This window comes from Colossoma macropomum, unplaced genomic scaffold (genome assembly GCF_904425465.1).
Source record: "Colossoma macropomum unplaced genomic scaffold, Colossoma_macropomum, whole genome shotgun sequence".
NCBI lineage: Eukaryota > Metazoa > Chordata > Actinopteri > Characiformes > Serrasalmidae > Colossoma > Colossoma macropomum.
In genome coordinates this window covers 18115915-18129811 of record NW_023494790.1, presented here as the reverse complement: position 1 = coordinate 18129811, position 13897 = coordinate 18115915, and the positions used below count along the sequence as shown (strand labels likewise).

General features: G+C 39.5%; 1 protein-coding gene across 2 annotated transcripts; it reads right to left on the bottom strand.

The window, feature by feature from the left end:
• Window positions 1-262: 262 nt before the first annotated feature.
• Window positions 263-3759, bottom strand: zfp36l2 (zinc finger protein 36, C3H type-like 2). 2 transcript variants are annotated; one of them, XM_036572410.1, is made up of 2 exons: window positions 3452-3759; window positions 263-2747 (listed from the first exon to the last, which is right to left on the bottom strand). In XM_036572410.1, exons 1-2 carry the CDS (start codon window positions 3500-3502, stop codon window positions 1698-1700), a joined length of 1101 nt encoding a protein of 366 aa, XP_036428303.1. In that variant the 5' UTR covers window positions 3503-3759; the 3' UTR covers window positions 263-1697. The 2 variants fall into 2 exon arrangements, with proteins under 2 accessions (XP_036428303.1, XP_036428302.1); XM_036572409.1 differs by having other exon boundaries at window positions 263-2750; window positions 3452-3750.
• Between the last annotated feature and the right edge of the window lie 10138 nt (window positions 3760-13897).

The window sequence follows — 13897 nt, the reverse complement described above, 5'->3', positions numbered from 1 at the left end:
GAAAGTCTTTCAAACAGAAGAATGAAAAGCCCCTCACCTCCTCCCCACCAACACTTCACTGCCTGCCATTCAAAGCAGACAAATATGGCTCTCTGGTAGCTATTCTCTTCAAAGAAAGACAAGAACGAGGGTAAGAAGACAGAGAATAGAGGATGGTCAATCATTTACAGTTTCACAGCTCTGTTCAGCAGGGTTTGAACAAGCTCTATCCCAAGACTAAACTACACCTCTTTTGTCCTCTTAAAGAAAGGTTCAACTCTCATTCTTTTCCTTGAAAATGTATCTTTATTAAGATATCCATGTAAAATATTTCAAAATACAAATTTATGCCTCACACAAAGGCTGCATACACAATCCCTCATAACTCAAGCTAACTTTTCAGTACATTCAAAGGTTTTTATTTCCAACCTAAGTAGTCCAACCGATCATTAAGAGTTATTGTCTAACTACATTACACAACATAGTTTCAAAGTACTTTCCCGACCAGCAAGTGTAGAGATTTACATGAAGTCAAAAAACAAACACTATTCTTTATTTTATTATAAGGAATGGTGTGTTTGAAAATGATTAAAAAATAATGAGCATAACTGGAAAAAAGGCATTTAAATAGTCTAAATCAATGTATCTTGATCTAACTAAACAAAAGCTACATTCAATTGAATTTGCTTGACATATGTACTAAAGCAAAATCCTTAGTTAGGTTGATCTACAGTATGTGAGATCGTTTACACTGTAGGCACACATTAGAAAGTTAAGGTCAAGATAGTAAGGGACTGCTACATTCTCTGGCACTTGACTGAAATAGTGCAACTATGTGCAAATAAGGTTTTTTTGGTTGTCCGTATTGTCGCTATTCTTAAAAAACATAAGTGATGGTTTGAATTGTGAAAGGCTAGTTCATACATTACTCAATAAAATGACTCTACATTCTATACAAACCAAATGCCCAGAGATCCTCTGACCTCCCCCCCTACCCAAATCAAGAAATGAGGCCTCATGAGACGCTCCCACTCTTTAACACATGTAGTAAACAAAACTGAAATAAATAGCATACAATTTATAAATTATTTACTTATGTACAGCACAATACCCAAACATAACAAAAATACATTATCGTGAGGAAAAAAAAAACAAAAACAAGTGTTTTCAGATTAACAATGGAGATCATAATTTAAAAAGGAATATAGCTGTATTGCTTTAGACTTGATAAATACCATATGGACTCGATTTATCCACGAAGGCTATACTTTTCACTTGACAATAAATAAGTTAAATAGATTTCATAGCATGTTGCAAATCGCAATGATACCACTTAATAGTTTAAAAAGAAAAAAAAAATCATCTGCAGCGACATTTCATCAGCAACTTGTGGGCCCATCACAGCGACTGGTCTTACTCACTCACACCACAGGGCACCACATGGTGGCACTGTGAAACAGTTACAGAAGTTGGAATACAAGTTTTCCCGAGATAGCTTGGCTACTTTATCTGACACAAAAAAAAACAACACAAGAGCCCTTAATTAGGACTGTACAAAGGCACCTTCTTGTTAATTTGTTGGTTTAAAACAAAAAAGAAAGCTTAATGTGACCTGCTCAACCAAACACCATTCGGAATAATAATAATAATAATAATAATAATAATAATAATAATAATGCTGATAATAGTAATAATAATAGGCTATGAATAATAATAACTTAATCATCTGAGATCGACAGTCTGCTGAAGATGGGCAAGCGCCTGTTTGAGTCCAGACTTGGCGACTCGGAGCCGCTGATGGTGCCAGAGGAGCAGCAGGAGCCGCTCAGGAAGCTCTCCGGGTCAGAGAGTGACTCCAGTGGGCTTGGGGGCGAATCAAAGACGGGTGATTGGGATAGGGGCCTCATGGCTGGTGCGTGGCCCAGTCTGTAAGGTGGCGAGGGTGGCGGGCAGCCCGGACCGGCCTGGATGCTGCTGCCGTATGAAGAGGCACTGTTAAAGACCCCAAGGGCTTGTGGAATGAGGGGGGCAAGAAAAGCCTTGAGGTCCTGCTCGGGGCACGAGAAGGCACTGAGGCATGAGGCTGAGGCGACAGGGGGTGGCGGTGTGCGTGAGGGTGTGTTCTCCACCCCACGTGGGCTAGCGAAGCCCGAGAAGCTCAGGCTGTGGTGCAGTTTGGGCCTGTTGTCCCTGTGCACCAGAAACGGAACTGGCTCATCCCTCTCCAGCTCCCTCTCACTGAGCTCCCGTTTGAGCCTCATTGGCCCTACTGGTCGGCGCTCATCCATGTTGTGGATGAAGTGGCAGCGTGGTCCATAGGGGCAGAAACCAATAGTGTGAAACGTGCGGCAAGGCTCCGTCTTGTACTTGGGGTGGCGCGAAAGGTTCCGCAGTTCATGATAGCCATGAGCGAACTGGCACTTCTCACCGTACTTGCAAGAGCCGTTCTCCTCAAAGGGCCTACACAGCTCGGTCTTGTAGCGGGTGGAATTGATCTGTGAGCCAGTTCTGGGCTGGATGAGCGCCTCCTGGAGCTGCTGCTGGCCACTCTCGCTGAAGGCGCGGTCCCGAAAGCGGTTCTCCTTGTTGGTGCATGCCACTGTGGGGCTCTCCTTTCCGCTGCTTGAGTCCACGTGGCCCACCGAGTTGCTCCTGAAGTAGTTGGACCTGTTGCTGTTTGTGTTAGAGGTGGCCAGTGGGAGCCCTACTACTGTCCTCCTGTCCAGCATGCTGTTTAGGTGGATCGCATTAGAGCTTTGGGTTTTCTCCTGCTGCAGAAAACAAGAAAGTTTAGATTGCTAGCAGGCCTGCTAGTGTTTATGTGAGTTTGTACACTGCTGCTTGACTTAGAGATGGGCGGCAACTAGTGGCATGTACACAGTTATGTACACTTACATAAACTTTGGATGGGTTGGAATTTTTGAATGGTGTCAAATTATAATGGTTGTGTTTCTAGCATATTTGGGTGAAAGGAAATGTAAATTTTTCCCCAAGTCCATTTTAGCACTCCATATTTGGTTTTGAATTCCTTATATCATTCTATTATATTGGTGACAGCACTTGGGCTGCTTTGCTGTTACACTTTCGAGCTTTAGCAATATGTATTTGTACTAAAAGGATCCCAAAAAGAGAAGAATGGCGCCTAATATTGGTCAGTTTCTATGCCGATAGATTCTGGACGTGCCAATAAGTTCCGCAGCAGTTCTATAGTTCTATGAAGAGTTCAGTACTTGAAGATCTTTTTTGACCTGATACTTTAAGTTTTTAGTAGCAACTTTTTTCGCGTTTAGTCATAATTTTATTCCTGTAACACCACTTGTACTTGAACGGCTTTAGTCCGCGCCACACACCTCCCTCCTCTGAACTCGGTTACAAACACGTTACCCTCAAGCTACAGCGTTTCAAGCTGACTTCTACAAGAAAGACTGAAATGTATGTAGTAAAAAATAGGTTTTCAGAGAGAGTTCCTTACCCTGTACAACAGGTCAAAGTCGTAAATGGAAGACAGCACTGAAGCAGACATTTTCTCCGTTGAGTTTCCAGCTCAAAAACTGTTGATGGATCGAGTAGGATCCTTGTGCGTGACAGAATATCCACGGCTGCTCTCTTTCTGAGTTTGGCGTTTCTTCAGGCGCTCGCGGACGACAGAGCTGGTACTTCGCCGTGCTGTTCCTCTCTGTTTTAGCTGTTTGGTGGAAAGTGTGCCTCGGCTGTGGGGAGTGTCGTGTATTGGTGAGCTTTGCACATGTGTATAAATGCTTTGCAGCTGCTGGAGAGGAGGAGCCTAGAAAGTTTTTGCAGCGCGCTGTGAAACTCCCTGGTTCTTTAACCCCACCCCACCCCGAATACGTCATCACAGCAGCCCCGGGTTTACAGCCCTGCCGTGTCAGTCACTCACTGACAAACAAATCTGAGCTGCTTGGGATCTGATTTATTTTACTATAAAAGAAGTTTCAGCAAAGACTTTTCTCGCCAAAGAATTCAGCGCATTCAGTAGCACTACCACTTTGTTTTTCCACTGTTCTAAAGCCATCGTCTTTCCACACGCCTTGGATTGGTGCTGCTATCACCACAGCATGATGCGTTACTCTTACTCTGCTTCATGCATCCTACACCGTTATTCAGTAAAGAGTAGGTGCTGAGCTGCTTCACTGTCCTATTTACATAAAATAGGCAGAACAATATAGACGAACAGCGCCACCCAATGCAAATTAATGCGCACTGCAATTCTAAGCACTCCACAGTTGGTTTATTAACTTGATTCAGTTTCTTTGTAGTCCAGTTTGCATATAGCTAGCCAAGTGGTTGTACATCTGTATCAGGAGTGATACAGAGAAAGTTAGTTTTTGGTGGTCTCTCTTGCAGCTCACTCTCTCTTTAGTTACACTCCCCAAACGTACCAATGTGTTAGATACAAATGGTGGAGTATAGTTTTATGTTGGTGGAGAGCAAGCTCAGGGCCTCAAAAAGTTTAAGCAGTCAAGTAGTCTACAAATACTTACAATGATGTCCATGATTACTGACCACCATGGTCACAGCATTGCTGGTCGTCAGCCATGCAGGAGCAAGTTGTCGTGAATGTAAACAGTGTGGTTCATAGCATAAGTCAAATGAAAGTTGCCCAGTGTGGGCTCTATTTGCGGCTTGCAGGCACAGAGGCTATTTAAATTTAGCCTATGTTACAATTTTGTGAAATTCCCATTGCCATAAATTGGCAGTTTGTGTTACGGCTGGGGACCGCACTAGCATGGAATATGTATGATGATTGGGCTCTGGGGGTTATGTAATGTATTGCATCAGATACAAGGGGTGTCTTGTGTTGTATGATTCAACTCCTCTCATAAGCCAGGGATTAGCTCTTGAACAGAGGGACAAACAAAGGCAAATGAGTGGATAGGCAAATAAATGGCTTCATAGCAGAGCCGAACGTGACAGAACACAAATCACAGAGGATGCAGGGATTGGCTGCAAACCCTCAATTTGGTGTTTTAAATTACACTGTGAGAAGAAAGAGAGAAAAAAAAGTGCAAGCCATAGACCTGGCATGGGCCATAGACAGCCATATTGAAACCGCCCCCTCCAAAACAAGAAAACTCTCAAACAAAACTTCATCCACAGCAACCACTCATCCATTACACACTGCGCTTCTCGCTGAGGCGCTCTGATCATTCCAAAACATTACATCATTGCTCAGAGAGGGAACATCGCTACTATGGCCAGCGTGGCTGCCAAGCTGTCTGTGCAGCGCTGCACACTGGCTTCTTTGTGATGTCCACAGAAAGTTTCCAAGGCGACCACTTGGTATAGAGGGCATCCCACAAAGGAAGGGATTTTTTCCCCTCGCTGCGACGAATGCTAATGTTCAACACACTTTCACTCTGCCTTTTCCTGAAGAGCAGAGGCAAACATGCTCACACAGGTGCATGTCCACAACATTACCCTTCTGAGCAGTTAGACCCTTGCAGCAAGCTTCTTATGTGTGCTGGTATGTTGCAGTATGTTATACTCCTGTAAATTTAAAAACAGTTGATTCTGTGTGATGTACCACACTGAACTTGTTTTCTTTGTCATCTGAAGAATGTGTCTACTGCTAGTCTCTTGACTGAACTAAAAGACAAGGTTTACACAAGATATAGTGCCCTCTACAGTTATTCGCAACTTGAAGAAAAGATTAAGAAAAAATGTGTTATTTATAGATTTGATCTTATGTTGAAAATGTGGTAAAAATCTGTTTCACATAAAGTAAAATTATACAAAGAAAAAAATCCAGATAAAGTTTGTTATTTTTCAAAGCCTTTTTGACATAACTATTAGATAAATATAAGTACAATTTATATTCTCAGAACAAAGCTTCATTTTTTTTTTTTGCAGAATAAGAAAATGCCAGCTACCCAGGAAATTGTGTTAAAATGTCATGATGAACAAACCAGTAGAAATGCTCCAAAAATACTTGTAAACAAATCTTGTTCTGTTAACTTCTATTCAAGGTTCAAAATAGCAGTCCCACTTTAGATATCCACAAATAGATTATCTATAGATTATCTATAGATGTTCAATTTCCAAAAAAAAAACATCTGTTAAAAGTCAGTTGATTCTCAATGGTGTTTAGGATTAGGGTTTGGATTAGTGCCAGGGCAAATTTTACTTGATAATTAGTAGAATGTAAGTTAAAGGCAAGATAAGCACCTGAAGCATGAACAATGGGTCAATGGGTTCAAAATGAAGCATGCATGCATATATATATATATATATATATATATATATATATATATATATATATATATATATATGCCTCGTATCTCAAAAATGGCAGTGGAAGTATGTATGTATTTTTTCCAAGTCATTTTGGGTCATTTGTGTTGGTCCGTTCATCATGAAATTGTAACACAACTCACAGGGTAACTGAAATCATCGAAAAATTGTACAAGGCAGAACAAAACAGTTTCTACGTAACTTGAAATTTTATATATGCTATTCACGATGATTATACATGCATTTGCTCATTTCATTTATTATTGTTATTGTTATCAGTTATTATTGTTATGATTTTGTTATGATTATTAATATATATTAATTATGTAAATATATACACCCCACACATATACACCCTGACATTTCACTCTCATATATATATATGTGAGAGTGCAAGTGTTTTTTTAAGCACACCTGAATCTTTAAAACATCAGGAAGTGGTCACCCCTGACTGCCTGTTTCACTGTGTAATAAATATGAGGGGCTATGTGCCATGCAGACCAAACACTTTTAATTGCTCATAAATATGGAGAAGATAGGAGAACATACATCATACAGTGACATGAGACAAAAGATCGTGTTGGTCTTTGTAGAGCCAGCAAGGATGCCAGTAATTCTGAGGGTGCTGGAGATCTCTTTCTACTGCTGCCTGCTTCCACTGCTGTTCCTCCAAACGTCTCAGTGTCTTTATAATGGTTGAAGCTATATTAGATTAAGATAGAGGGAGAGTTGGTTGTAAATCAGATTGAAAGGACAATTTATACCCAGAGTCATCTTCCCAAGAAGCCGGCAGCAGTGCATCCAGAAGCCCTGTTTGAGGTCTGCTGTGCTTGTTTATGTACGGTTACACCCAGAGCTGAATTTAACCCCAGCTTCCATCTGCTGCAGCACCCAGGCCTCTGCCTTGCACAGCAGACTGGTTTGGGTCGGTTTGCGCTGCTTGCCGGCTACAGAACCAGGCTCGCCACTCTGGGTTATTATCGTCAGAGGCGTCTCCTCTGTGGAGATTTTCTTTTTTAGCCAGGCTTTCAGGCTTTTCTTTTCTTTTTTTTTCAGATATTGTGACCTGAAGGTCAACTGAGGTGCTCCTCAGTGCAACTGCAGGGTGACATGTCTGCTAAAAGCTTTTAAAATGATTATACATGGAGTTAAATGGTTATAGGGCAAGGTATTTTTGGCGAATCTAGCTCAAAGAGTGTTAACTTTCAGTAAGTCAATCTCATACTAGGCAGCTTGGAAGTGTACCAGCATTATAATCCAAAAACTAAACAGCGTTTCTAACTCGTGCTTATGCAGTTCAAGCCTGTTCTCCCTGTTTATAGTTTACACACACAGTTCTCAGTAAAGACTGATCTCTGAAGCCAGTGGTGTTCTCCTCCCTGTCCTCAGTGCCACAGAGCTGGGTCACAGGCTGGGTATTCTGAGCTGCAGAATGCCCTGCTGGCCTAGCCACAGCCAGGAAGCCTTTCATTACAGCAACCGAGGGAGGTGCCCCAACACCCCCATCGAGGACACCGCCACACCCCTGAGTGTGTCCTGCTCTGCAGCACTCTGCAAAACAGTGCGCGGTGTGTGGTACAAAGTGAATAAATACACACAAGAATAACTATGCACCCAATCTGACTCTAAAGAGACAAAGTTTTGTCACTTGGTTAATTTTTGAGTACAAACTGTTAATGAAAGAGCTGCTAATGTGACATGCAATTAAATGTATTGTAGTAAAAAAGGTGAAAAGGCGCACAAGCACTTTGCTTGTGTGATAGGAATAAATGTCACACTAAGGTGCGCAGTCAAAAGGCCTTGTGGTAGTTTGTGGAAGCACACTGCCCCCTGCTGCTGAAGGCTATTATTTCTAATTTTACCTTTCAGACATCCAGTCAGCAACTTTTTCACTTTTACCTAGGCTTTACATGAAAATAGAAACTACTGAAAGTCACTGTTATTGTCAGTACCTTCAACAGAAATATACAATTTTGATTGAGAGCAGCTATGCGCTACACTTGAATAATACACATGCTTCATATTGAATGATCTTATTTTGGTAATTTATTAAGTTAATCTCAGGCCTTCATAAAAATACTTTTAACATATCATGTTTATTCCTTTATTTATTTATGTATTTATAACCTTTCACAGTAACCATAAAATGCAGTTTCCACCTCTCTGTTCTAAAGGGCCCTCAGTTGATGTATGCTTTTCTTTCTTCAGTAACGTAATGTATATTTTGATGGAAATGTTGCAAAACCAAATGTCTTTGAAGATGCACAAGCAAGTCAACATTTATGATCTTGTGTTTACATTATATTTTTTTCAGTTATTTTCATTGAGTAAAAAAAAAATACATTTTACGTCAATTAAAAACATCTGAGTTGATTTCCTTTCCACTGGCAGAATGGCCATTAAGAGGCCAGTAGAAAGAGGCCACTTTGTGATGAGATGAACACTAGGGTAAGGTTGGAAACATGAACTATGCTGCATATCATCACTGTCAAAGCAAATCCTTATAACTGCTTCTTTTACATGATTTCATGGACAATAGAAATTGTCTAAAATTACTTGAAATAAAATATTGTTACATTTAAAATACAGTTTATGCAAAAGTTTGGGTGCCCCGGTTAAGTTACATGTTTTTTGATTTTGTAAGTGAAAATAAGTTAACACTTTTTCTACAGGGAATGCATTTCTGCCCATTTTAATGCATAATTACTATTTGTTTATTGAATTTAAGATATTGGAAAAAATAAACATAAAATGTGACCTGTGGACAAGCACATTTTATATTTTATGTTTTTTTTTTTTTTGTGGTAAACTCTGCAAATAATAATAAAAATTGTGCACTAAAATGCAAAAAAACAAAAACAAACAGAAAGCCATATTCACATTTGCTCTCTGTAGAGGGTGTGATAACCAATTTTCACTTAGAAAATCAACAAAAAATGTTATTTGACCAGAGGTGTTCAAACTTTTGAATATGACTTTGTCTTAGAATTTAAGAATGCTTTTTTCCTTCAGTAAAGGTGCCATTTTTTAAAGTTTAACATTTTGCTTTTTTAGACTGATGTTTTCCAGTATTGGTTCTGAATTAACACATGCTCTGCACACAGCTGACTTAGCTCATTAGCTAATTAACAAGACTTTAATGGGTATGTTAGAATGCAGAAATCACTAAAATGTAAACAGTGGACATACTCCAATACCAGAACTGGGAAACAGCATTTTGGAAACTTCTAATGTGACATATACATGCATCAGTTTTGTGTCCAGTAGTGGGCGTGGCATTGTTTGAGGCGATAATTCACTTTTTCAACAGCAGAGGGCGCCATTGTCAAATTTTAGTTACTATAATGTCAGGCCAGTGTATCTCATGCTCCTTCAGCATCATTTTTTTCCTGCCCTTTGTTTCTATATATGAGTAGTCAGATCTCCAATGACATGTGACCCATGAGTGACCTCTGTGTGAGTATATATAGGAAACACACACATGTAGCGCATGTGATGCATTCTGGGCTGCATCAGCCATAGGAACAAATCCAAGGCTTGATAAAGACTCACTTGACAAATGCAGTATTTATCAGCACAGTTCTATATAATGGATGAACAGAGTCAAAACCAGAAAGGTGCCTTGCTGACCTAAGCCTTACTTGAGTCAGAACAGCTACAGCAAAGAGAAGTGCATAAAAGTTTTATTTGTAGCATTAAGGCTGCTGAGTAGATTAATGTGTGAAGCATGGAGGGCCTGTTGGCTGGTGTGCAGAAACGGACACTGGAAGTGAAAAGCTGTCTCATGCGTGATTGGCCCCCACCACCCCTCAAACTCACACGGCATGGCAGAGCAAACTCTGACCCCCGTCTTGGCCTAAGCCACAGTGACATGGGCGACGTGGCGCGGCAGAGTGTAGCTGACTGGAAGGAAGGGGACGAACGGGGCCATGCTCCACAGCACCGCATTAAGAGAGACCACCAGTGAATAATTCAGGCTGAGCAGTCGCAACAATGCAAACATGTTATTATTATTGCCCCTTGTAAATATTCATGACTGTGAGTGGGGAAAGCAGTGGGAAGAGAGACAGGAGGGGAAGTGAGTGGTGTGTGTTTTCATGCATTTTCAGGACAAAAATGCCTTGACTATGTTAGAAAACCATAGACAGGGATAACAAACAGTGTCTTTAAAACATGTTTAAAACATGTTTCTTTTTTTTTTTTTTTTACTGAAATTATAAAACCATTTCTTTGGTAAAATGGAATGGAAAATTCTTGTTACACGTAAATAGTTACATGTACAGTATACACATTTTATTCACCAGAGAAAATAATATAAAGCTATTTATCTCAGCAATAAGCTTTCAATTGTTCAACAAAAGGCTAATATTAGAATAAATACAAATAAGCAAACAATACATTATTATTGTTATTTGAAACATTTGAGTGTTAGCTTAACCAGTTCTGAAGCTTTCCTCGAGGAAGCCCAGTATTTACAGTTACCATCCACCACATGCATAATCGGTCCTTTATTAAATGAAATCAGGTGTGCTGCTGATGCGTACAATTAAATAGTTAAGATGTGAAAAAAAGTCAAAGTGGTCTTATGTGAAATGCTGCTGTTCTAGAGAGACATACTAATGCAGAATTGTTCACAGTGGTGGTGATAGGAACCAGATGTCCGAAGTGTTTAAAGGACCACTTTTGCTGTAGTTCCACTTATAAAATTTGTGTGGGTTACATACCAAAAATGGTCTTAATTTATTTTTACATGATCATTTTCCGACCTCTCTTTATCCATTAGAATTTGAGACAGGTAAATGAGCTGTGCTGATTGGCTGTCCTGTATCGTGCCTCATTCAAAATGCAGTCCACACTGAAACACTCTTTACATGAATGAACATGAACATGAATGCGTGGGGCTAAACTTCTGTAAGTTAAATAGGTGGATAAGATGTAAATGTGATGCCTTTTGTGACATCACTAAAACAAAACAGGTCTGTTTTCAAAGCTTATTTTCCATATATGGACCACATGCACTGGGGAGTGAATGGTTTGTTTTGAAACATTAAAAATGTTCCTGTATTACATCAAAGTCTTTTAATTTAAAAAAGCAAGGAAAATTCGGTTTTCCTTGATGTGAGCCATTAAAGCTGCCTCACCAAAAGGTATTACACGAAATGATTAAATACGCTGCCTGATGCCTGAAACTTTGTTTTAAGTTTTACAATAATGCCTAATATATATTGTGGATTTTTTTTTCATTTACTACTATTTTGCCATCATCAATATTACATTAAAAAAGACATGTATAGGTTCACTGGTCATTTTGAAAAGTAAATTAAACGGCTACATTTTTGTTGTAGACATTGCGACCCCTGGTTCCTATCACCACCACTGTAAAGAAAACAGACTCAGTAAGTTTCTCTACAATAAACCATTACATATCAAACCACTCTGAATGACCTTTGTTTTTTTATCTCAATGATTGAATTATGCAGAGATTTAGAAAAATCACTGGAACAAATTGTTACATTTTATTGTATTTTATACAATGTTATATCATGTTTTTACTTCACTTACTACTGAGATAAATAGCTTTAAACAAATTCCTTGGTTGCCTAAGACTAGGTACTGTGAATACTATTGAAACTTATGTATTACCCCATGTTTAGACTAAACATATGTGTGTTTGTTTTCTGGTTGTTCTTCTGCTGTGACTCATGTAATGGCTCCTAACCTGTTTTTGAATACATTACAAATGTACACAGTCCTAAGTCAGGTTTGGGTTTGAAAAGTGAACTCTACCCAGTGAAGCAGGACTCACTGCTCACAACTGTTCAGAACTGTTACAAAGAGGGACTTCTACAGCTCAATATAACCAAACCCTTCTACAATTGGTATTTGTTAAATTATACTCTATATCCAGCAAAAGATGATAATTTGGACAAAAAGATATAGCACATCTCAGATATAGATTAAAGTCTGATGTATAATGAAAGCACAAATATACCCATGAGGTATGTGAACTCATCTCATCTCAACAACATGCAGATCAAGCCGTTTTGTCCTCTCTTCCAACAACACACCTCATTTTCTGCAGCTCTAAGTCTCAATCAAACTTGCTCTGTCCCTTATTTTTTTAATACACAGTCTCGTCGGATTAATCTGCCTGCTGAACTGAGCATCAGCAGCTGCTCCTTATCCTCAGCATCAGCCCAATGACCGGACAGCCGCCACTCACAGATTGCCACAGAGACCCGAATTAATACTCAGAATAATTCCCACCAATCCCAAGAAAATCTCGTTGTGCAGCCGGGCCACTTGCCTGTGCTGGTTCGTTGGGCTGTGGTAGGAATCAGAAATCTCTTTAATCAGGCCATAAGCCTCAGCGCTGCTCAGTTCAACTGCATCCTCAGAGAATCTGCACAAATGAACAGAAAACAGAGCCGCATAATATCAGCACCCTGAAAAGCAGTTCCTGCCTGTAATTAGAAAGTGACTTTCTGATGGAGTTTACACATACAGACATGCACACATATTGTGGCATTGACATTGAAATCGATCTTAGTCTCAGACTCATCTCAGAGGAGACAATAATTCAGTGATTCTCTGGACTGAAAGGTACCCTGATTCTGAATTTTCCATAGGTTTCCATGATAGCAGTTCCTGTCTTATAGTGCATCAATAACTACGTTTCTGAGTACCTATGATCACCTGTTCCTGTGTAGTAAACTTGTTGGCCCTAGTGTCAGTTCAGGGGGATGGGGGGACAGGTGGGACACGCACACTCCAATTTTTGAAATTGTGTTAAATGGCTGTCGTGCAAGTACATAGCTGTCAGATATTAATTATTATATAGCTGGCAATTACAGTTGAAATTCCAATTAAACCCAAAATAGATGTCTTGTTTGGTTATAGCAACAAAAAGAAAGAAGCACTAACCTGTCCTGGAACTGTTTTCAACACTTCTTTACTGTACTTTACTGATTGATGACTGTACTGATTGATGCATGCTTCCAGAAAACTCATAGGATGATCCGGTATAAATTGTGATAACTGACACTGTCAAATGTTGATGCAAGACTCTTGCAGAGTTAACTTTTCACATGTAGAATTGTAGACGTTAAAAGCTAACAATAGAAAAAGTTGATGCCATACAAACATTTACCTGTTACCATAGTTATTTCACAGCGTTTGGTGTAGCAGCCTATGGGGTATCTTAGTCAACTAAATTAACCATTTAGTCAATTATATTAACTGAGCATTTTTTAAACTAGGAAGAAATACTGGATGAATATCCTACTTACAAATGGCAAATAAATGAAAGTTTTAGAGTGAGGCAAACTCTCCACTGCCTTGTAAATGAAACCTTTTCTCAAACTGAAGAAAATTCTTTCGTTTTTTCCTTCTAGTTTATATTGGTCATCATTTCAAATATTATAAAAATCTGCATCACTATCAAGTTTGGTAAGTTTAAGTCTTTCTCTTCATGTAATGTCCATCTCTCCGGCTAGGTAAGTTACAAAGAACAGCCTAATGTGCATACGTATTAAAGCTTAATGCATCAATTTTTGACAGCATCAAGTGTTTTCGTTACACTGGGCCTGAGTATGCTAGTGTAAAATAACCTAGCTGAACATCAGACTGTTGAGAGACTCTTTGTGTGGAGAAAGTCTGGAGAAGA